The sequence below is a fragment of the Castor canadensis genome, chromosome 8 (assembly GCF_047511655.1).
Source record: "Castor canadensis chromosome 8, mCasCan1.hap1v2, whole genome shotgun sequence".
Taxonomy (NCBI): Eukaryota; Metazoa; Chordata; class Mammalia; order Rodentia; family Castoridae; genus Castor; species Castor canadensis.
In genome coordinates this window covers 115,996,539-116,019,470 of record NC_133393.1, presented here as the reverse complement: position 1 = coordinate 116,019,470, position 22,932 = coordinate 115,996,539, and the positions used below count along the sequence as shown (strand labels likewise).

At 34.5% G+C, this 22,932-nt stretch overlaps 1 protein-coding gene across 14 annotated transcripts in view; it reads left to right on the top strand.

The window, feature by feature from the left end:
* The window catches only part of Osbpl8 (oxysterol binding protein like 8), a 243,010-nt gene that overhangs the window by 197,974 nt on the left and 22,104 nt on the right, over positions 1-22,932 (top strand). For all 14 annotated transcript variants that reach the window (XM_074083963.1, XM_074083967.1, XM_074083964.1 and 11 more), the window contains 10 exons: positions 1,470-1,547; positions 3,402-3,503; positions 5,972-6,175; positions 9,153-9,237; positions 10,668-10,839; positions 12,391-12,628; positions 13,664-13,848; positions 17,020-17,101; positions 17,931-18,029; positions 19,789-19,885. In XM_074083963.1, coding sequence (XP_073940064.1) covers positions 1,470-1,547; positions 3,402-3,503; positions 5,972-6,175; positions 9,153-9,237; positions 10,668-10,839; positions 12,391-12,628; positions 13,664-13,848; positions 17,020-17,101; positions 17,931-18,029; positions 19,789-19,885 — 1,342 coding nt within the window. The remainder of the gene's footprint in view (positions 1-1,469; positions 1,548-3,401; positions 3,504-5,971; positions 6,176-9,152; positions 9,238-10,667; positions 10,840-12,390; positions 12,629-13,663; positions 13,849-17,019; positions 17,102-17,930; positions 18,030-19,788; positions 19,886-22,932) is intronic.

Sequence of the window (22,932 nt, the reverse complement as noted above, 5' to 3'; positions counted from 1 at the left end):
GCAAGAATAATTCTGTCACTTTTACTTCCATGAACAAAGGATGACAAATGAGTTTGCAACATTTACTGATGAATTTGAAGCATTTTTTTCAGCATGGGGAAGTGATGTTGGGCCTACTGTATGCTTTTTGGAAGGCAAATGTGGCATTGATTTTAATGTCTTCCGAATAGACAACGATTTTGAAAGACATGTAGGTTTATAAAAAATGAAATGTATGGCAGTTTTTAAATAAAGAACATAGAAAACCAGAAGAAAGAGATGAAAGAAAGAAGAAAGAAAAGAAGGGAAGAGAGAAAGAGAAAGGAAAGGATGGAAGGAAGAGAGAGAGGAAAGAAAAAAGAAACAGGGAAAGAGAAGGAAGGAAGAGAAAAGAAAGAAGGAGACAAAGAAAGAAAGGGAAGGGAGGAAAGGAAGGAGGGACGGAAAAGCATGGTAGCTTCCTTTTTGGGTTTAAAATTGAGTGAGGGAATTTATATCCAAAGATTTTTATCCTTGTTCATATCTTGTGGTATTATGCAGATGTGGCCATTCAACATTTGAAAGCCACCATTTGGATCAAGTCCATTGTAGTTTCTTCACACTAGGAATATTGCTGAAAACTTCTAAATACCTTCTCCTATATCTGACAATAGATAGAAACAAAAATATAGGACATGGAAGGAGTGTGTTTAATTTTGTTGCACCAAGATTTAAAGAAATAGCTTTTAGTTTTTTGCTCTACTCTGGTGAAAGAAGTAGGCCCTGGATTAAGAGATGTGGGTTTTGATCACTGCTCTATTAATGATTGAGAGTTTGCAAAACCAACTCCACTGAGCCTCCCTTTCAGGTCTTATAAAATAGAGATAAAACTACCTATAGTGCCCTTTTTTCAAGGTTCTTATGCATATTAAATAAAAATATGAGATATAAACAAAGTCTAGAAGCAAATTTAAGACATTACTCACAATTTGGGTGCACTAGATAGATAAGAAGTAGATCCTAGAAATGTTGGTGTTTAAACACTGTACGAAATTGAAGCATTTTAATTAGTTTGTGAAGGTTGTGTTTCTTCCCACTGAAGAAGGAGTTGCTTAAGGGTGGTGTGTGCAGCAACTTGATAAAATTTACATGCTTGATTTTTTTATTTAGAATATTTCAGTCACTAAAAAGTAACATTGCTTTGTCTACTGTTCTAAAAAATAAGTAATTATATGTTTTTAGAAATGCTCTGAAACAGAATGTAAAAATTTAGAAATGAAGTTACTTAATGGATTAGTTTTTGTGAGTATGTTTGGTGGGCTTAACATGGATTCACTTTTAAGCACAAATACTATACAGGGAAAACCAGTATTTGAGAATCTACATTTGCTTAAAATCATAGGATTAAATAGGAAGTATGTGTGAAATACAACTTCATGTTTTATATGACTGTAGAATAAGTGAAGTTTTTAATCATTCTTTCTCTTGTATTCATTTCTCTGTGATTTTAGTCTGAATCTAAACTTTATAATGGCTCAGAAAAGGACAGTTCAACTTCAAGTAAACTCACAAAAAAAGAATCTCTTAAGGTTAGTACCTATAGTTATTTCTGAAATGTACCTTACATTGTGCTTTGCATGTACTTTGAAAGTAGGCTAATAAGAAATATATATATGTGTTCCTAAGGGAAGAATAAAATATCCAGAGAGACATTTGGACAGGCACACCTAGAAAATGTTAATATTTGTGTGGTATACTGAGGTCAAGAAGTTAGGACTGATTGATGACTGTCCCAGGGTAGGCTACATCAGGTCAGCAGACCACAGCAGGAGTTAAGGACATGTTATCTCTTCACAGACATACCAGAGCCAAGTAGGCATAGCACTGTGCTGTGGAACACCTGATGGGACTCTGGCACCCACTGAAATTACAGTTTGCTCACTACGAGGCCAACAACTAAACATCCAGATTACTAATTTCTGTCTACAAATATGTAGTATTGGACTGGGGGATTGGCTCCGTGGTAGAGTACTTGCCTAGCAAGTGTGAAACCAAATTCAAACCCCAGTACTGAAGGGAAAGAAGGAGAAAGGGAAAAGAGGGAGGGAGAGAGGAATTGAAGGAGGAGGGAAGGAAACTTTTTACTGGCTCTGGTCCCTGTCTAGTCTGTTTTACCCATCTGTGTTCCATGCCTGATCCTGTATCCATTTGCACTTAAAATTTCATATTAAATTTGTTAATTTAGAAATGCATATAAGACCAAAAGTCTAAAGTTTTGGGGGTGTGGAATCACTAAAATTTTATTATTTGTATGTAGTTCTTTTCATTAAATACAACTTTTCTGGTGAAAGACTTTGTGCTATCATCTTTTAAAAATGTAAACCCTAATAGGTTTTTAGAATCAAGGAAAAGAGCAAAGACTTCCATTTGCAAACAATTGAAGCATTGCTTGTGATAGTCATGTACTAAGAGCTAGCCAGTAAGAGCTAGCCAGGTGTGGTGACTCATGCCTGTAATCCCAACTACTTGAGAAGCAGAAATTGGAAAAATTGCTGTTAGAGGCCATTCCATTCAAAAACAAGGTTAGTAAGACCACATCTCAATCAATAAACTGGGAGTGGTGGCATGTATCTATAATCCCAACTATACAAGAAGCCATAGGTAAGAGAATCTCAATCTGAGGCAGCTCCAGGCAAAAATGGGAGATTCTTCCTGAAAAATAACTAAGTAAAAGCAAAAAACAAAACGAGGAACAGAGTAGATCTCTGTCAGTAAGAGAATTCATTAGAAAAAATGATGGAGACAATATAGCCTAGTGGTTAAGAACAAGTCTGTGTTCTGACAACTTTCTAACTGTATGATTCTGGGAAAATTACTCTCTCTGCCTCAGTTTTTTCATCTGTAACACAAGCTTCATAATAATTCTACCTCAAAAGGTTATTGTGATGATTAAGTAAGGTAGCTGTAATACAAGTAAGGGCCTAGAACAATGACTGATTCACAGAATGCACTCAGTCTTAATTCTCTCATTATTTTATTCATATTAGGAATCCTATGGAGCAGTTAAAAAAATAAAATAAAATAGATGTGGAAACTCTCAAAACTATTGAATGGGAGAATTTTTATGTGTTTAACAAAACATAAAGTATGTATTTCTATAGCTTGTGTACATAGGAAAGGTCTAAAAGGATAATGTTTTCCTGAAGGATATTGATAAATTACTGAAAAAGATACAGAGAACAAGCCTAGTGAACAGATAAACTAGATTCTAACATAGGTTGTCAAAGAATTCCTCCTAACTACGAAACAACCAACTGAATATACTATAATTTTATCCTAAAATGCTAAAATTCCAAAGAAGTTTAAAATATTCTATAAATCAAAAAAACTTGAAAAGAATTTGCTTTTTACTAAGTTTTTATTTTTCTATTTATATAAAATAGGTGCAAAAGAAAAATTACCGAGAAGAAAAGAAAAGAGCCACAAAAGAGTTGCTCAGTACAATCACAGATCCTTCTGTTATTGTTATGGCTGATTGGTTGAAGGTCAGTGTGTGTTGAGTCCTGAATTCTGATTATAGATGTTTACCACTGGAATGGGAAAGCCTGGGGTGTACTAAAGCCCACAAGACAAAAACAACTAGAATTACTGTTTTCTACTGGCAAGGAAACTTACCAGTTGTTTTCTTAGAGGTTCTATGTTCCAGTTGAACAGGGAGAAGGAATTTAATGTCTCTCTTTCAGAAAATCTTTTAAATTGTGTGATATTATGTTATATAATACAGCTCATGGTAAAAAAAATACTTTGCTTACTATTCAAATTATCATTTAGTAGTATTGAAGATTTTGTGTATGCATCATTAAGAAAAAATGATAAAACTAATAAAAGTTACCTTCTGAAAAGCATTAATTATCAGACAGATACACATATTGCTATTTCCATACCCTATTGTTTTGGCAACTTTTTCGTATTTTTATTACCTTTTCTCTAGTCCTAGACACTCTGTATTCGTTCTCATTCTTTTCTGAGAGATAGCTTGTAGGAATCTTTCAGCCAGTCCTAATTTTAAGAGTGAACTTATAAGACCCTGCCTGACTCTTTAATAAAAAGTTTTAGTACCTGGCATTCATTCCAAGAATCACCACAGCCCTGAAGGGTTTCTATTTTGCTCAACAGTTGGTTAAGACCTCAGATCTAATAACCCTTATGAGATCTGTAATACAAGTTCTCTCACAAAAATGGAAGTCTAATGATGATTGCTGTGTTAGTAACTTTTTTTTTTTAATCACTGTGACAAAAGACCTAAGAAAACAATTAAAGAGAGGAAAGATTTATTTTGGCTCCTAGTTTCAGAGGTCTTTGGTAGCTAACCAAGGCCAGTTGGCTCCACTGCTTTTAGGTCTATAGTAAGGCAGAAACATCATGGCATGATAGAGGAAAGCTGCCCAGGAAGCAGAGACAGAGAAAGGGGAAGGAGCAGAGACAAGGTATATCTTTCCAGAGCACACCCCCAGTAGCATACTTACTGTAATTAGGCCCCACCTCCTAGTTTCTACCACCTCCCAGTAATGCCATCATATTATGAATCCATGGAGGTATTAATCCATTGACAAGGTTAGAGCCTCAGGATCCACACACTTCCCAAAAGCCCATCAGATGGTAGCCTGAGCCACCTTTGGTGGCTCATGAAGCACATGAGACTTCAAGGTACATTTCATATTCAAACCATAACAGTTGCCTGATGATTCAAGTAATGCTTGAGGCATCACCAGTCTTGTGCTAAAACATATCTTCTGACTGACTTTGGCCCTACTTAGAAGTATATTCATTCCTTGTTTTTTCAGTCAAAACTACCCTCTATAAGTCTCCAGCACATTACCTGGCTGGCTTTTTAACTTTACCTTCATTCTTACAATTCCCTCTACATCATATTCTGTTGTCATATCTCTGAGGTCTAGAATATTATCTCAGGATAATTCTCTTCCTTTTGCTTCTCTTTCTTGCCAACTTTTTTTATGTATATATATATATATACCTTTTCTTAAATATTTTTCTCTTTTCTTTATAGCTGGCTCTAAACTCCCCCTTTCTGAATTTTTCTGGTTTAGAGTTACTGTGGTATGCCTGTTGAGGGATTAGGGACCCCTACAATTATTTTACAATTCATGAAGTACATTGAGAGAATAGCTATTTTAAGTAAATGAAAGTGAAGATAATTCCTATTTTAATCTAAATATTAGCTTCCTTTTCAGTGTTATGAATTCAGTGAGTTGCCTCAAAATAATTTTAATAAATTGTGAAAATAGAAAATGACAGGAAAAAGTAGTTATAGACTTGTTGACAAAGCAGTAAACCCTATCATAAGGAACATTTTATGAAAAGATGTATTTAACTTGTGCTTTGAAATTTCCTTCAAGAAATTTATATAGCATACCTTATGTAATTACTAAGAATAAAGTAAATTAGGGATGGCAATTTGAAGGATTAGAGGAGGTTATTTTCTTTTCCTATCATTCACCAAATATTTAGGGAATGTCTGGCATGTGCCAGTAGTGTTTTCAACACTGCTGATGTGATGGTGAGGGGGTACTATTAGAAAAGGCAGAATAATCATTTACTCACACAAATAAAATTACAGCTGTAATAAATGGCCCCAGGGTAATTTGAGAAAAGACAGAATAATCATTTACTCACATAAATAAAATTACAGCTATAATAAATGGCCCCTGTCCTGATCAGGGAGGATAGGAAAACTATTCTACTTACTTAGTACACTTTGAAGCTATTGGCCTAGTCTTCCATGAAAATTTTAAGGTTTCTTAGAAGTGGGATCTATATTATTTTCACATCCATTTGTAGTGCTTGCCAGGCAAATAGTAGTAGCCTTAAAAAATGCCTATTAAGTCTGAAATACAGGTTTGATGAAAACTTAAAATATCCATTATTCAGTTTGTATCTTCTGGACCAGAAAGAGAAAAACAGCTGATATTTTTTAAAATATATCTTTCTATAGATTCGTGGTACTCTAAAGAGCTGGACCAAGTTGTGGTGTGTGTTGAAACCTGGGGTGCTACTGATCTATAAAACCCAAAAAAATGGCCAATGGGTTGGAACAGTCCTTCTGAATGCCTGTGAAATTATTGAGCGTCCATCAAAAAAGGATGGCTTTTGTTTTAAACTCTTCCATCCTTTGGAGCAGTCTATTTGGGCAGTGAAGGTATGTAAATACTTGTCAAGGTAAAAGGTAAAGATGACAATCTGTGAGTATAATTAAGACAAATCAAATGATTTCTGTCCTCTGCCAGGACTCATAAATTTCTTTCTGTTTTCAAGAGCATTATCCCTCTTTCTGTTTCTCCTTACAATAAAATGTACACCAAAAGGCTTTATTTGCTTTTAAGATTGAACTTAAGTAATTTTTCCTGGACCTATTTTCCAAGCTTATATTTCATTTTACTATCTCTTTCATCCTTGAGGATATGACTTATACTGTTTTTTGTCTTCAATTTGTAATTACTAATTCTTGTGTAATACTGTGTAATTTTTACTGTTTTTTTTTTCTCTCCATCAGAATGGTAAGGTCACCTAAAGCAGAAACTGCCATTTGTTTTTCTGATGCCACTTATTCCTATGTAGACACAAATGTGTAATGGGAAACCTAGAAGCAGAAACAGTCTTACTTACTCTTGAGAGAGAGAGAGCTTTCTTTGAAGATAAAGCTTAGCCCTTTAAAGAATTACTTTGGTCATTTCTGTGCGGTAAAAAGCATAAATAAACAGGAAAATAGAAATGCCTGTGATTAACAGTCAAGGAATTCTACAAACAGTAGACATGCAGTACAAACTGATCAAATCAATGAGTCTAGTTTCAAGCTTTTACAAAATGATCATTGCTTTAGTGTCTGGGAAGGTCAACTATCGTTGAATCAAGGGTTTAAAACTCTTCCTTTTAGGAAAATCGCCTAAAGGAGATTAAGAGTTAACTAAAAATAGCTTCAGCTTCTGTATATATAAACATATTGTTTAAATAGACAATATTCATGCACCCAGTGAAAGAACTGGACTTTTTATGTTTATTGTAGTAGTCTAGAGTCACTGCAGGAATAGATTTAGGATTACAGAATTGGTTCCATTCTGGGATTAGGTACCTTCCACAAGGAAACAATTTAACCCATAGAACTTCTAGTATTTTACATGGAATCTGTTATTCTATTATTTAGCCTTCATACCTATCAGAAGGATCACTTTCTTACCATTGTACAGATGAAAGATTGAATCCTAAACAAACTGCCTAAGTAATTTTTCTCATAAGGATCCAAGATTAAAACCCAGGAAGTCTGGTTCTCTGTTCTACTCTATACTGGTTCTAGGCACTGGCCAATAAATTATAAGGGTATTTGAAAGTGCCTAGGTATTTAAGTATTTGTTTAAGCTGTATTCATTTTTTCATGCTTTTCATTTGGAATCATCTTTACTTTCTAATGTTTATTCTTAGAATCCATTTTATTCCTCAACTTGATAACCTTAAAGAAATTTTGTAATGTAAGTTTTAAAATTATGCTCATGTCAAAAATGTACTGCAAGGGCTGGTGGAGTGCCTCAAGTAGCAAAGCGCCTGCCTAGCAAGCATGAGGCCCTGAGTTCAAAACCCAGTACCATCAAAAAATAAAACAAAAAAAATGTAATGCAAATTCAATGCTTAGTTTTATTTCCATATGAGAACTGTGTACAACTAAGTTTAGCCTTGGTGATACTAATTACTTGTTGGTGTTACATACTTTTAAAACAAATAACCCCAGCCAACAACAAAATTCCTTTTTCTTTCCTGTTTCTGGAAAAATAAAATTGGTTCTTATAGTTGGTTTTAAAAACAAGTATATCATAACGTATACACAAAAGCAAACATATACTCATCCACATGTAGAATGTGTTTGTAATAGTGGAACTATACTATGGAACTCAGGGAAGGAGGGAAAGGAAAAGAGATAGTCAACAATATTGAAATACTTCACATCTGTGCAGATAGAGGACATAACAATATGTAGGGAAAGCTGCCAAATAAGGGGGAGGGGATGAAATGGAAGGGTAAGGGAGAGGAATAGAGGGGATTGAACTGACCAAAGTAAAGCATATTCACAGCTGGAGTACATTGAGAAACTCCTTTGCACATTGACTTTGGAGTTAATAATGAGAGATAAGAATGTGTGGGGAGAGGGGTGAATGGAGGTGGTGAAGATGAAGGAACAGGGTGTATGTGTTTCATATACATAAAGGAAATAGAACAGTGATACCTTTTGTAATTACTTTAAGTGGGATGGAGAAGGCAAGACAGGGATGGTGGTGGAGGGGGTGATCTAACTAGTGTATACAGTGTAAGGCTATTCAGAAGTATAACAAATCCCATGGCATATATTGAATATATGCTAATAAAAATGAAAAAAAGTACATCATTGGTTATAGAATGAAAGGGTTTATTTTTCCCTTGACCTAGCCAAAATTCAATTGTCTTTTTCTTGTGAATTATATTTCCAGGTGTTTAAACTTCTGGAAATTTAGTATTTCTTATCTAATAGGATCTATGGAATGAAAATTTTCTGTTATTATTAGGGCTGTAATCCTAGCTACTAGGAAGTTGGAGATTGGGAGGATCATGGTTCAAGGCCAGCCCAGGCAAAAAGCTCATGAGAGCCCATCTCAACCAATTTTTTAAAAATGCTGGGTGCAGTGGCATGTATCTATTATCCCAGCTACGCAGAAAACATAAATAGGGGATCACAGTCCAGGCATAAATCCAGGACCCCATTTGAAAATAACTACAGCAAAAAGGGCTAGTGGTATGGCTCAAGTGGTAGAGCACCTGCTTAGCAACTTCAAGGCCCTAAGTTCAAACCCTAGTACCACCTCCAAAATAAATAAATAAATAAGTAAATAAAATTGTATCTAGCATGGTAAATTTTAGGTTTTCTTTAATATATGAGCGCTATGTAGAGATAATCATCACTTGCTCAGTTTTCTGTTGAGGTATATTTGTTGAAAAAGCAAATTTTCTTTAATACATTTTCATTCTCAAGAAAGAGGAAATTGAAGCTTGTTGATTTTAAATTATAATCCATGCCTGATTTAACTCATGTCTGATCCAGATACTAGTAGGTAATATAAAGGTGATTATTCTACACTGTCATTTATTTTGTTAAGGGTCCAAAAGGTGAAGCAGTTGGCTCCATAACTCAGCCCTTACCTAGCAGTTATTTGATCATCCGAGCTACTTCAGAATCAGACGGTAAATATACTTTTTAATGAGTTGGTTTTCAGTTTTAAGGATTCATTTTATGTACCACTTTGTATCATCCTTGGAGAAATTCTGTTTTTAGTGTGACACCTGCAGCAGAAACATTGTAATCATAAATTGCTTAGAACACTAAATATATTATTAACTTCATAGACAAATAGAAGTCTGATAGGAAGGAAGCATTATAACTAAGTGATATGTTAGCAGCTCAGTTTTCTTCCATTGACATTTTCAACTTGTTAGTGTTCTTTGTAGGAACTCATTAAGTTTTATCATTTTAGAGATACATTTAATTCTTATATTTTATCATTAAATGTTAGCACTTATGAAACATATACACTGTTTTGGTTTTATTTTGCATAAAAAAGCATTAAAAGTACAAAATTCTTTATTCCATATGGAACTTGATCACTAATTCACTGGGCAAATATGGGAAGGCAAAACTTATTTATATGAAAGCAAAGTAACCTTAAAACTTTAATAGCTGCAATAGATTTCTTCTTTACTTTCATGTTTCATACTTTAGATTAGCTTGATGTAGAGAATTTTATAACTTCTGAAGTTTACTTTTACCAGCAGATTATTTTTTAAATTGAAATACAGGCATGAGCTTTTACTATAAAATGTTTTACATGGCTGATATTTCCATCAGATTTTGAAACAAATATATATGAATTTTAAGGATACTTAAATATATATGAACATTTTTCTTCTAAATTTTAATATAAAAATAAGGCTATTAATGTTTCTCTTAACAAGTATGCCAGTTAATGAATGCATTATTTTTCTGACTTAAAAATTTTCATGTTAAGCAAAATAAGCCAGACTAAGAAAGTATCACATATTTACTCTCATGTGACTCTAGAGTTAAATAAATAAATACATGAAAGTAGAAGAGAGCTATTAGGGAAGAGGAATGGAACCAGGGGGCAAGAGAGGGAAATGGAGAGGGGATGCTATTAAAATACATTAAATGCATATATGAAAATGTCATTGTGAAACCCACAATTAATACATGCTAATAAAAATGTTCATAAATGTAAGTACAATGGCTGCTAAGCCCAGGAGTTAGAAAGTTTGTTTATAGTAGAAATATCCCTTTCAGTATACTCTGTATCTTGTGTGATACCTTCAAATTATACTGCATATTAATGTTATAAAGTTCATTTTGTTTTATATTGTGTATACTTGCTAATATATGTTGTATACTATTCATTTTTCTGTGGCTTCTAGACACTTAGTATGTAACAAGCATTGTAAAACAGAGACTGCATTAAGAAATACTATCAGGATTTTATGTTCAAATAAACTTTTCTAGTGCTTGTTTCTCAAAGAAATAATAGTATGTTTAAATGTAGCAGGGCTAAATTAAAATGAATGCTAGTTTCATAAATGTTCCTGCTTATAAATCTGTGTTCTAGGAAGATGCTGGATGGATGCTTTAGAGTTGGCTTTAAAATGTTCTAGTCTGCTTAAACGTACAATGATTAGAGAAGGAAAGGAACATGACCTGAGTATTTCATCAGATAGCACACATGTGACTTTGTATGGCTTATTACGTGCTAACAACCTCCACAGTGGTGACAATTTCCAGTAAGTAGATACTGCTATACATTTACTAATGATATCAGAGACCATGCTGTTCACTAGGTTAGTTGTCAGTTCTAGTATTTTACTAATGTATGTAAGGTTGAAATTTGCCTATCTTCTCATCAGATAGCCTAAAGCCTTTAAACTTTATGTAGTATCATTAGGCATAGGGATTTATTTCCTTTACTCTCTTTCCTGAATACAACCATGTTAACAATCCACCTCATCTTTGTTAGTGGTGTGTTTCCCATTAAGAATGATTCCTACTTCTTACTGCTCTTTTCTCTTACAGTCCTATGTATATTTGAAGATCAGTTTCAAGTATTACATTATATGTGAAGCTTTTCCTGCCTCATAGCAATGAGATGGAATCTGTCTTTCTACTGCTGTTTTTTGTAATGCGACTGTACTTACTCCCCATTTGTTTTTTGTGGAATTCTCATATATTAAGTGTTTTGAGTTGGGACTCTATCCAGTTTGTGATTTTATCTCCTGAAGCATTCATTGTAGTTAATAATAAAAAATTATTTCTCCAGAGAAACGGCAGCAGTGTAAAGACTTTGTTAAAGTGCTGATCTCTTTGTTGCTTTATAGGAAAAACACTAGACTTCTTTTTCTTCCTTTCTCTATCTCTCAACTTCTGCTGTGCAGTCACATAACTCATCACCATTAAGCTGCTCTTTTAGAGGTTAGACAGGTTGTTGCTGTGTTCTCTGTGTAACATGAGCTGAACATTTTTTTTCCTCTCATTTTGGTCAACGTTGCTTTTTTGAATTATTATTTATTTATTACTTTCTTTAAAATCTCCATTACCTGACCTTTTGCATCCTCCTTTGCAGACCTGCAATCTGGAGGTTTATTTTAATCCCAAGTATCTAAAAAAGAATATGATGAGGCAAGTGATAAAGAAATGGGAATTTGTTAGGACCTCTTCCCAAAATTTCCCCCATTTTTACAGATCATTTACACTAACTGCTTCAAGTAAAAGTAGAGGGAATATAGCAGAATTTATCAGTTTTACGCTACAGGCTTATTTTCCTAAGCTGAAACACTGAAGTAGAATATTACTGTGTAACTCATGCTGACCCCAGACTCATGCTCCTCCTGCCTCAGCCCCCCATATGCTGAAATTGCAAGGGTACTCACCATGCCCAGTGAACCTGATGATCTTGACTTACATGTTTTCTTCAAACAACACAAGTGACAGTTGATTTTGCTTCAAGTGATAATGTTTGTAAAACTAAGGGGGAAAAAAATCTAGCCAAGGAGTAGTATACAAATTTTAGTTTTGGGAAGATTTTAGCCCCAAGAGTAGAGACACAAAGAGTTTAGATTGTCATCTTTTAATATTTCCCTGGGTTTTTATTTAACTTCTTCATGCCTCTATTTACTAATCTTTAAAATAATAGTATAGGAAATGTTCAGGATTAAATGAGTTAAACTATACAAAACAGTTTTAGAATAGTACACAGCACACAGTAAATTCACAATAAATGTTACTTATTATTTTAATTTACAGATTAGTATTCTTAACTCCCTAATAATTCTCTTAAGGTTAAATGATAGTGAAATTGAACGACAGCATTTTAAAGACCAAGATATGTATTCTGATAAGTCTGATAAAGAAAATGATCAAGAGCATGATGAGTCAGACAATGAGGTACTGGGGAAAAGTGAAGAAAGTGACACAGATACATCAGAAAGACAAGATGACTCATATATTGAACCTGAGCCTGTGGAGCCTTTAAAGGAGACCACTTACACTGAACAGAGCCATGAAGAACTTGGAGAGGTAAGGCCATTTTCAGAGATTCTGATTTTAGTAATTCTGAGAAATTTCCAAATGTAATTATAGAGATTATTTGTTTGACCTATTGTTTATCTTCTTAAAAGAGAATATTTATATGTTACCTGTTTTATTTTAAAAGTTGCATACATAAAATATATCAGGATTTATAAACAACTAAACACATATACTTGCACAAACTTGGAAACATAGTGTATTACCAATATACTCTATTAAGGTTAAAAGTTTACATTTTCTTTCAAGTTTGCTTTTAAAATAGGATACTGTTAAATGTCATCGCCAGATGCAAAGTAAATTGCAAGCAAACATAAGTTTACAACTGTTGTGTTATTGCCAGTGCATAAAAGTAGATACAGTATAAAGTAGTTGGATAAAATGTTTTTCATAGTGCATCTTTTACATATATTGCTCACTTTGATGTTGCTTGCTGCTCCCTTTTTTACTTGTTTTTTTAGCTATAGATTTTATTCATTACCGAAAGGGTTATTTCCACATTTTAAGAATGCTTGGAAGCTAGGCAGCAGTGGTTCACACCTATAATCCTAGCTACTTGGGAGGCTGATATCAGGAAGATCACAGTTCTAGGCCAGCTCAGGCAAAAAGTTAGCAAGACCCCCCCTATCTCAACCAAATAGCTGGATGCAGTAGTGTGTGTCTGTCATCCCACCAATGGTGGACAGCTCAAAATAGAATTGTAGTTCAAGCTGGCCTGGGCAAAAAGCAAGACCTATCTCAAAAGTAACCAGAGCAAAGAGGGCTGGAGACATGGCTCAAACAGTAAAGTGTCTGCCTAGCAAGAGATAAGCATTGAGTTCAAACCCCAGTACTGCAAAAAAAATGAAAGGGAGGGAGGGGGAAGAGGGGAGGAGGAGAGAAAGAGGGAGGAAGGAGAAAGGGAGACAGGGAGGAAGACATACTTGGGGTACCTCTGGAAAGAATTCATATATTCAACATTAACTGTTTTGTCTGTATATCTATGTGTCTGAAATATATTTCAGTATGTTTTATTAATCACTAAAGGCAGGTGAGGCTTCTCAAACAGAAACTGTGTCTGAAGAAAACAAAAGCCTTATCTGGACACTGCTGAAACAAGTTCGTCCAGGCATGGACCTGTCCAGGGTGGTTCTGCCTACATTTATTTTGGAACCCCGTTCTTTCTTGGATAAACTTTCAGATTACTACTATCATGCAGATTTCCTGTCTGAGTAAGTATATTCTTATTTCTTAAAATAGAAGATAGTTCATGATTTTAGAGATTCTCAAGACTGCTACTTTCAATGATTATGCCTTTCCAAAGTTAGACTGCAATGAGACATCACTCTCTTCTCAACCACTTCTGTAGTCAACCTTAATAGCACACTTTAAAGTTTGCTACAGTGTTGCCATTCAAAGTAGAATTACTAGATCATAAGCTTGAGGAGGATAGGATTCCTGCCCCTCTTGGACCACACTGTTGTGACAGGCTCTTCCATCTGTCCACTAACCTAACACTGGAGGAGGTGGCTAAAATTGGTCTTCCCCTATCTATGTCCTCCTTCATCCCACCCTTAGGGTTTGTGTTTGTCTCTGCATGCTTGTGAGACCTGTGTAACACTCACAGCTAAACTCATCTGCTGGTTGCTGGTGTTTAGTATAAATCCCTTCTCTGGTCTTTGCTTTTCCTCTGATGCTGTAAACTGATCCCAAGTATAAAAGAAGGCAGGGAAGGAAATGTCCACTTCTGTCCCAAGAATTGTTTGTAGAACCAGTGGTACACTTTGTGAAGAACAACAGTTTTACGCTCTCTATTGCACATGTTACCTATTGTCCCCATTCCAGAAGGGTGGTGTTTCAAAGCACTGTGTTGTCTATAGTGCTGACTAGTGGGCCTATGACTTGATTTTTAGAGTCCGCATCAGTATTTGTTTTCAGTTTCTGTTTATTAGTTATGTTAGTGAACATAGCAGGAAAAAAAATCCTAAACTGGGTCAAAGATAATTGTGGAAAAATTTTACAGCTTTTATGATAGATAAGGTGTTAATCTCCCTAAAGGGAAAAGTATCCTTAGAAATTTAATGGAAATGTTCAACAGCCTATAGAGAAAGGAGTAGGAGAAATGATCATTTCAAAAACAAAGAACTAGAAACAACCCTTAAAAACATGTCAGACTTGTGCAAAATAAGAAAAGTTAGATTCAAACTAAAGGAAGATACTGTCCTTCATTCATCACATTGACAAAAAGTCCAAAGGCTTTTATTACACTACTTCTGCTGTCTTCTATAGTTCATTATCTTATTTGTCTAGAAATTAATTTTTCTCAGAATATTAAGGCAGGTTCCTGTGAATCATATGATCTTCTGGAGTAATGTCCATTTTCATAAATGAAAAGGTTATACTTTGGTTGGCCACCTCTAATCCCAGCATTTGGGTTATAAAGCAGAAGGATCATGAGTTCAAGGATAGCCTGTGCTACAAAAAAAGAAGAGAGGGAGAGAAAAAGGAAGGGAGAGAGGGAGGGAGAAAGAAAGGAAGAGAGTGAGGAATGCGGGGAGGGAAGAAGGTAAAGTTGTATTTTTCTGACAACACACATGTTGCCAAGGCTCTGTGAGGCAATAAGCATTCTCATACATCCTATGAGCAATATTGAAGATAAAATGTCAGTATTTTCCAAAGATACAAATGCATTCATGCTTTGATCCATTAGTGCTGCTTCTGTAACTCCTACATATATAAACCTTACATATCCCAAATGACATACAATCAGATTGTTGCAGAGGGTTTGTAACATTAGCTATAGCTCAAGTGTCCAGCCATCATTGACTAGTTAAATAATACACAGTATATCTACTTATACGAGGGAACCTCTGTATACTGATACAGAGAGACCTCCAGAAAAGTGGATATATTATTTGCTACCTCTTTTTTTTTTTTTAAGAAAAACAGGACTATTTATATTTGCTTACTTATGCTTAAAGAAAACTTTAAATAAACCCTTTAAAGGGTTGGGGATGTAGCTCAGTGTTAGAGAGCCTGCCTAGCATGCACAAGGCCCTAGGTTCACTTCCTAGCATTGTTAAAAAAAAAAAAATTAATAAAACTTCCTGTAGGAGATAAGAAGCAACAGTGTGGAAAAATGGAGCAGTATTGTATGTCACTGTTTACTTTGGTGGTATATGTTGAAGACATGTATACTTTATGAACTATATACACATGTAAATTTCAAATAAAATTTCATAGAAAGAGAATTTAAACCAAATAGAGAGCAATTAGAGAATTGCTGAAGTATAACCTTTCAACTTAACACATTTGTTAGTAAGCCCAGGCCTACTCTCTGCCATCTAATATCTCATCTTCAGAAATCTCCACATTGGACTATCAGACATGCTTGTGAAACACAAATGCCTTTTTTAAAAAAAATAATAATAATGGCATAAATAAATAATAGCTACCTTACAAGCAAAAAACAATAAGACAACCTAACAAGAGAATTTACTTCTAATATTCACAATCAATGTTTTGCAACATTTACAATGGCCAAATGGTGTGGGGGGGAGCATCTGAGTCATGGCTCCTACAAATTTTTTCTACACAGTGAAGATTACTTTTTAATTATTTGTTACACTGATAACTTGTTCACTCTGAAAAATCAGTTGGTAGCACATAGAGGAAGGATAAAGTGGGTAAAATCTTTTCAAAATTATTTTAACTTTTCCATACTTATAATTTGAAATGTCTGCATTTTGTAGTAGGGATTGCAAACCCATACAGTCCTACAATCTGGGAGGTAAATGGGGGAGGCTGACATCACTGATAATTATCACCTAATGAGAATACGCTCAACCAAGTGAACACTGGCCCTTCACTGGCATGTGGGCCAAGACCTCTAACAAGGTTGTTAATGGGGGACTGCTTGGCCACTGCTCAGCATTGCAATTGCTAGTTGTTGTGCCATAATCGAGTCTCAAAACTCTGTGTGTATGTGTTTTTAATTTAAAAAAAATTTTTTTTACAGTCCTGCGTTTGAACTTGGGGCCTCATGCCTGCTCAGCAGGTACTCAACCACTTGAGCCACACCTTAAGCCTATCTTTTAAGTCACACATTTCTCACAGAACCCCTCACTATATCTCAGGTTTGGAGAACTCCACTTGAGAACTCAAGCTTGGTTTGGAGAGTTTCCATAAACTGCTTTACCAAAGACCTGGACAGTGTATCAAAAAATAGGAAAATTAAGGGGAGTGACCAGATTAAGAAAAAGGACTCTTGGAAATTCATTTGCATAGTTGTTTGTCAATATGAATTATATTTTACAATCATAGCATACTTAGTTATTTTAAGTATTATAGAGGATTTGTGACATATCCTACACAATTTTTATGTTTATCATTTTACTTTTCAGGGCTGCTCTTGAGGAAAATCCTTATTTCCGTTTGAAGAAAGTAGTGAAATGGTATTTGTCAGGATTCTATAAAAAGCCAAAGGTAATGTTTATATTTTACTTTTTTTTTTTTTAATTTAATTTTTATTTTATTCATATGTGCACACAATGTTTGGGTCATTTCTCCCCCCTTACCCCCACCCCCTCCTTTACCACCCCTCCAGCTACCAGGCAGAAACTATTTTGCCCTTCTCTCTAATTTTGTTGAAGAGAGAGTATAAGCAATAATAGGAAGGAACAAGGGTTTTTGCTAGTTGAGATAAGGATAGCTATACAGGGAGTTGACTCACATTGATTTCCTGTGCATGTGTGTTACCTTCTAGATTAATTCTTTTTTTTTTTTCATTTTTCTTTTATTATTCATATGTGCATACAAGGCTTGGTTCATTTCTCCCCCCTGCCCCCACCCCCTCCCTTACCACCCACTCCGCCCCCTCCCTCTCCCCCCCCCAATACCCAGCAGAAACTATTTTGCCCTTATTTCTAATTTTGTTGTAGAGAGAGTATAAGCAATAATAGGAAGGAACAAGGGTTTTTGCTGGTTGAGATAAGGATAGCTATACAGGGCATTGACTCACATTGATTTCCTGTGCGTGGGTGTTACCTTCTAGGTTAATTCTTTTTCATCTAAAGTATTTTATGAGCTCCGTATTTTTAATATGTAATCTTTAGATTCTTTATTGATAGTTACTAGCAAAATTTTAAAATTCTTGATTATTTAGATCTGTATTTTAATTGGAGTCATGTATAGTTTTCATGTAAATTTCATTTACTGTGAAATTTTACAAAGATACCTTGTTTATAAAGAAGCTTCTTTTAACTATTTTGAGTCTTCTGTATTTGTAACTTGAAACTTGTATGTTTTTTACTAGGGACTAAAGAAACCTTATAATCCTATACTTGGTGAGACTTTCCGTTGTTTATGGATTCATCCAAGAACAAACAGCAAAACTTTTTATATCGCTGAACAGGTATTAGAAATGCATGTCACAGAAACAAAACTGTACTGGAAGTTGTTGGGGTATTTTTACAGAAAATATTAACTGAGTTAACTCTCTGTCATTTAACCTTTCATATTAGCAAATGTTTGTATGTGTATGCATAAAACCTTTTAGTATTAAATACGACTAAATGCCATGCTCTCAAGCATTACTTTATAGTCATGGAATCCTTTGACCAAAAAGAAATATTTTTTTCTCCTCTACCTCACCATCCACCCTTTTTATTTATTTTTGTCCTAGTTCAGGTTTCCAAAATAGCTTTTTGATCATGCTCAAAATTCTTCAGTAGTTCTGTAGACCCAAAATAAGATTTATTCCAGTTTCTCTGGCATTCAGAGTCCTCTGGCTTTCTTCTAAATTGCTCTCAAATGCCTTTCAAAAAAAAAAAAAAAAAGCCTTTCTAGGTAGTCAGACCTGTGCATTCACAAGCAACCTGATCTTGCACTTTTTCTTGCATCATTATTTTTAAATTTAATTCCTTCACTCAGTATTTCTCCTCAACCATTCTTCATCTAAACAAACCCTGACTTGCTTATTCTTCACTGTCTAGATAACTGCATCTCTCAGGGTCTGCCCCTTCTCAAATGTCTGTATTATTTTTTTGTGATTATCCATTAAGTGGTTATTTTAACACTTGTACTATTTACGTCATTATAGAACATTTTACTAGTTGAATTATTACTCCTTGAAGACACCTCTTTTTCTGGAGGCATAGTAGGCAGTCAGAAAATAATTCTTAGTTTTTAAACATGGATTAAGTTAGATTTATATACATCTGTTTTCATGGTTCTCCATCTTCTCCCTTATGTGTACAAACCTGAGGAATAATGATATTCCCCTTCAGTAACAATGGCTCCTGATAATTCTCACCTTCTGAAATCCTTCCCTTTGCCCTAGAAATTTTGTTATACTCCTCAAGTTGAAAACAGTTATCTATGTCAATTTAAAAAAAAAAAAGTGATTATACTACCTTTCATTTTTAACACCGTAATTCTTCACAAAATTGAAAAGTTTCAGAAAAGTTTAAATAATTTTAGCTTTGTGTCATTTCAGAAAACCTAAGATGTAAATATATTGAGAACATTAAATTATTAAAACATTTTCCATAGCTTCTCTATTCTGTTATGTTCAATAATGAAGAATAACTAAGAATGTTAGTTACTACTTCTGTGTAACAGATTACTGACAAATATCTCATATAATGAGGTTCAGGAATCTGAAGCTGCTTACTGGCGTGCTTCTGGATCAGGATCTCTTTTGGAGTTGCAGTCAGGATGTCAGCCAGTTTTACAATCATCTGCAGACTTAACTGACTAAAAGATTCATTTTCAAGCTCATCCCACGGCTGTTGGAAAGAGAATTCAATTCCTCAGTACATGGGTCTCTCCAGGACTTTTCACAACATGGAGAGTGGCTTCTCAGAGCCAGTGGAACTCAGGGGAACCTACTGACCCTCCCCAAGATGGAAACTATAACCTGAAGTGAAAAATGATACACTGTCATTTCTGCACAAACACTTCTTGGTTCAGTGAAAGTGCCTACCTTCAGGTGTGAAAACCAGGAAGTGGATTTCCTTGGGAGATAGTAAACTGGTTACCATAATCATCAACATTTAATTTTATTACTTACCAAATGTTTCTCCTTACTTGTTATAATACTTGAACTTTTGATAATAGCGCAGCAATGTGTTTATCTTCTTACATTTTATATTTTCTCCTGTGTTCAATAGGTATCCCATCATCCACCAATATCTGCCTTTTATGTTAGTAACCGAAAAGATGGATTTTGCCTTAGTGGTAGTATCCTGGCCAAGTCTAAGTTTTATGGTGAGTTTCCCCATCCTACCCCGTACTTTTTCTAGAAAGGTAGTGTTTTCTGCTAAGTTTTTATTTACAAATAAAATAAATTTTATTTGTTTTTAACAAGGACTTTATATGTCATTTTGAGTTTCATCTTTACTTGAATAATGACCCTTCTTGGCCCACTTATAAATAGAGGCATGTCTCACTTCATATAATTTATCACATGTCTAAGATCATCACAGATATCACTTACAAAAGACAAAATGATTGTCCACTTGCTAATGCATATCTTTTGCCTTTATCTCTATCAAATTTTTTTTGTTTTGTCAGGTACATTGTACTGATGGGATTGATCTTTGCATTTTAGTCTTTGAATATAGAGAGAAGGAATCTAAGTATAGTCAGAATACTTAATATTTTTTGCAAGGGAGGAAAAGAAAAATATGCTTATAGTAGGAAACCTTAATATAAAAATTTTGGCAATTTTAAATAAATCATGACCAAAGCTATACACTAGTAGGAAAATATATCCTAAAATGCTATTACTTGGTTTTCAGAAATTTTTAAATAGAGAAAAAACAAAGAATTAAATTTAAACTAAAGAATTTTAAACCTGAGGAAAAATGAAGTGTATAAATAGAAATCTAAGGTCTGGTTATCTCTTAAGGGTAGACAACCAGATTGGTCTGAGGCAGGAAAATCTAAAAGTAGTTTTTGATCAAGAACATGATGCATACCTTTTTTTTTTTTTTTTGAGATGTCTTATTTCCCTTAATGTTTATTTTGGTGCGGGTTTAGTTTTTGCCTTATTTTATTTACTTCACAATTGTTTTCTACTAAAGATTACACATGCTGCATATTTAGATTGTTCCTTCCCCACTACACCTTCAGTCCCTCCACCACCATCACCTCTACCCTGGCTACAGTGCTAAATGTCTTGTATGAATGTGTATTCTACCCTTATAGAAATTTGTATTGAGTACGAGGTTCACAGCTCACATTCCGGTATTACTTCTGCAGTTGGTCACCTCTTTCCTATGTTATAATGCAGTTTATGTACATCAGAGCTGTCTGTTTCTTTACAATTTGAAAAAAATTCCACTATCAAGGGGTTTTTTTCTCAACCCTCATTTCTTCTTTGGTTACTAGCTTGCTTATATAGAAATCTTTTGTTAGGTGAATTTTGATAGTTTATATTGATCTAGGAATTAGTTCATTTTCTTGAGTAGATTACATATCACTTAAGAAGTAGACAAAGACAAATATCACATGATCTCTTACATGTGGAATCTAAAAAAGCTGATCTCACAGGAATAGAGAGTAGAGTAGTAGTCACCAGAGACTAGTTGGAGAGATGTTAATCAAAGGACACAAATAATTAGACAGAAAGAATAAGTTCAAGAGCTCTCTTGCAGGCATGGTAACTGTAGTTAAGAATGATGGGGGTTTTTTGTTTGTTGTCTTGGCAGCCCTGGGGTTTGAACTCAGGGCCTCACACTTGCTAGGCAGGCCTTCTTACTGCTTGAGCCATTCTGCCGTCCTTTTTTTGTGATGGGTTTTTTCGAGATAGGGTCTTGTGAACTGTTTGCCCAGGGCTGGCGTTGAACCACAGTCCTCCTAATCTCTGTCTCCTGAGTAGATAGGATTACAGGTGTGAGCCACTGGCGCCTGGCTTAGGATGATGTGTTCTTGAAAAATGTCAGGAGAGTGGATATTGTGTTCTTACCAAAAAAAAACGATAACTATGTGAGGTAATTACCCAAATGTAAAACAAAAAAAGTGGAAAAACTAATGGCCAAGAGTTTTCAAAATTTAACAGAATATATAAAATTACTCATTCAAGGCACTCAAAGAACACCAAATAGCAAATATGTGAGGTCAAACCAAGGCACAACATAGTCAACCTGTTGACCATGTTGGGTATCTACAATGGTTCTATGATGGCTAGCTTCTCATTAGAATCTGGGAAGTGTGCAAAAAAGGAAAATACCTTTACAGTGTTGAGAGAAAACAACCATCAACCCAGAATTCCACTTCCAGTGGAAATATTCTTCAAGAATAAAGACATTTACAGACAAAGTAAGACTAAAAGAATTTATTGCCAGAGGACTTGTACTGTAAGAAATGCCGAAGTAAGTTCTTTAGGCTGAAGTAAATAATACAAAGGTATAAACTGAGATTCCCAGAGTGAATTAAAGATTGTTAGAAATAGTAAATATCTGGGTAAATACAAGAAGACTTTGTCTTGTTTTTCCTTTCATTTTTTTTTATAATACATATTACTGTTCAAACAACTTAGCATTGTCTTATGAGCTTAAAACAAATGCAGATATAACATACATAACAATAGCACAAAGGCCTGAAGAGAATAGAGCTAGAGGGTACATAACTTTCTATTTTATAAATTGGTATTATAATAATAACAGTAAGTAGGCTATGAAAATTTAAAGGTAATTATTTGTAATATCTAAAACAGTAGTCCTCATCTGGGGGCAATATTGCCAGGACACATTTGGCAATGTCTGAAGACATTTTTGGATTTCACAACTGGAAGATTCAGGAGACAGAGGCCAAGGATGCTACAGTGTACAGGACAGACACCAAACAAAGAATATCTAGGCTAAAAAGTAGTAGTGTCATTGTTGAGATGCCCTACCCTACAGCACATATACACACAGATAAGAATGATCATACCAAGAAGCATGGGCTTAAAAAAGTAAACTAAACTCTAAAAGTAATTTAAATAATATTTAAAGGAAGCAGGAAAGCCTGAACAAGAAATAAAAGTCAGAGGGACAGATAGAAAACATACACATACCAAAGTGGATGGACGCAGCATAGTCAATACTTGCTGGGGAAATTTGTAACATTAAATTGTAAAAGAAGAAAAACCTAAATGAATGATCAACTTTTTACTCTATGAAATTAAAAGACAAGCTAACTAAACTCAAAGTAAAGATGGGGAATAAAGGGCAGAAAAGTGAACAAAATTATACTGAAGTCAAAGAGTCTAAGAGTCAATCAAGAAAAAAAGAGGATACAAACTAGTAATAAATGAGTGAATTTAATAT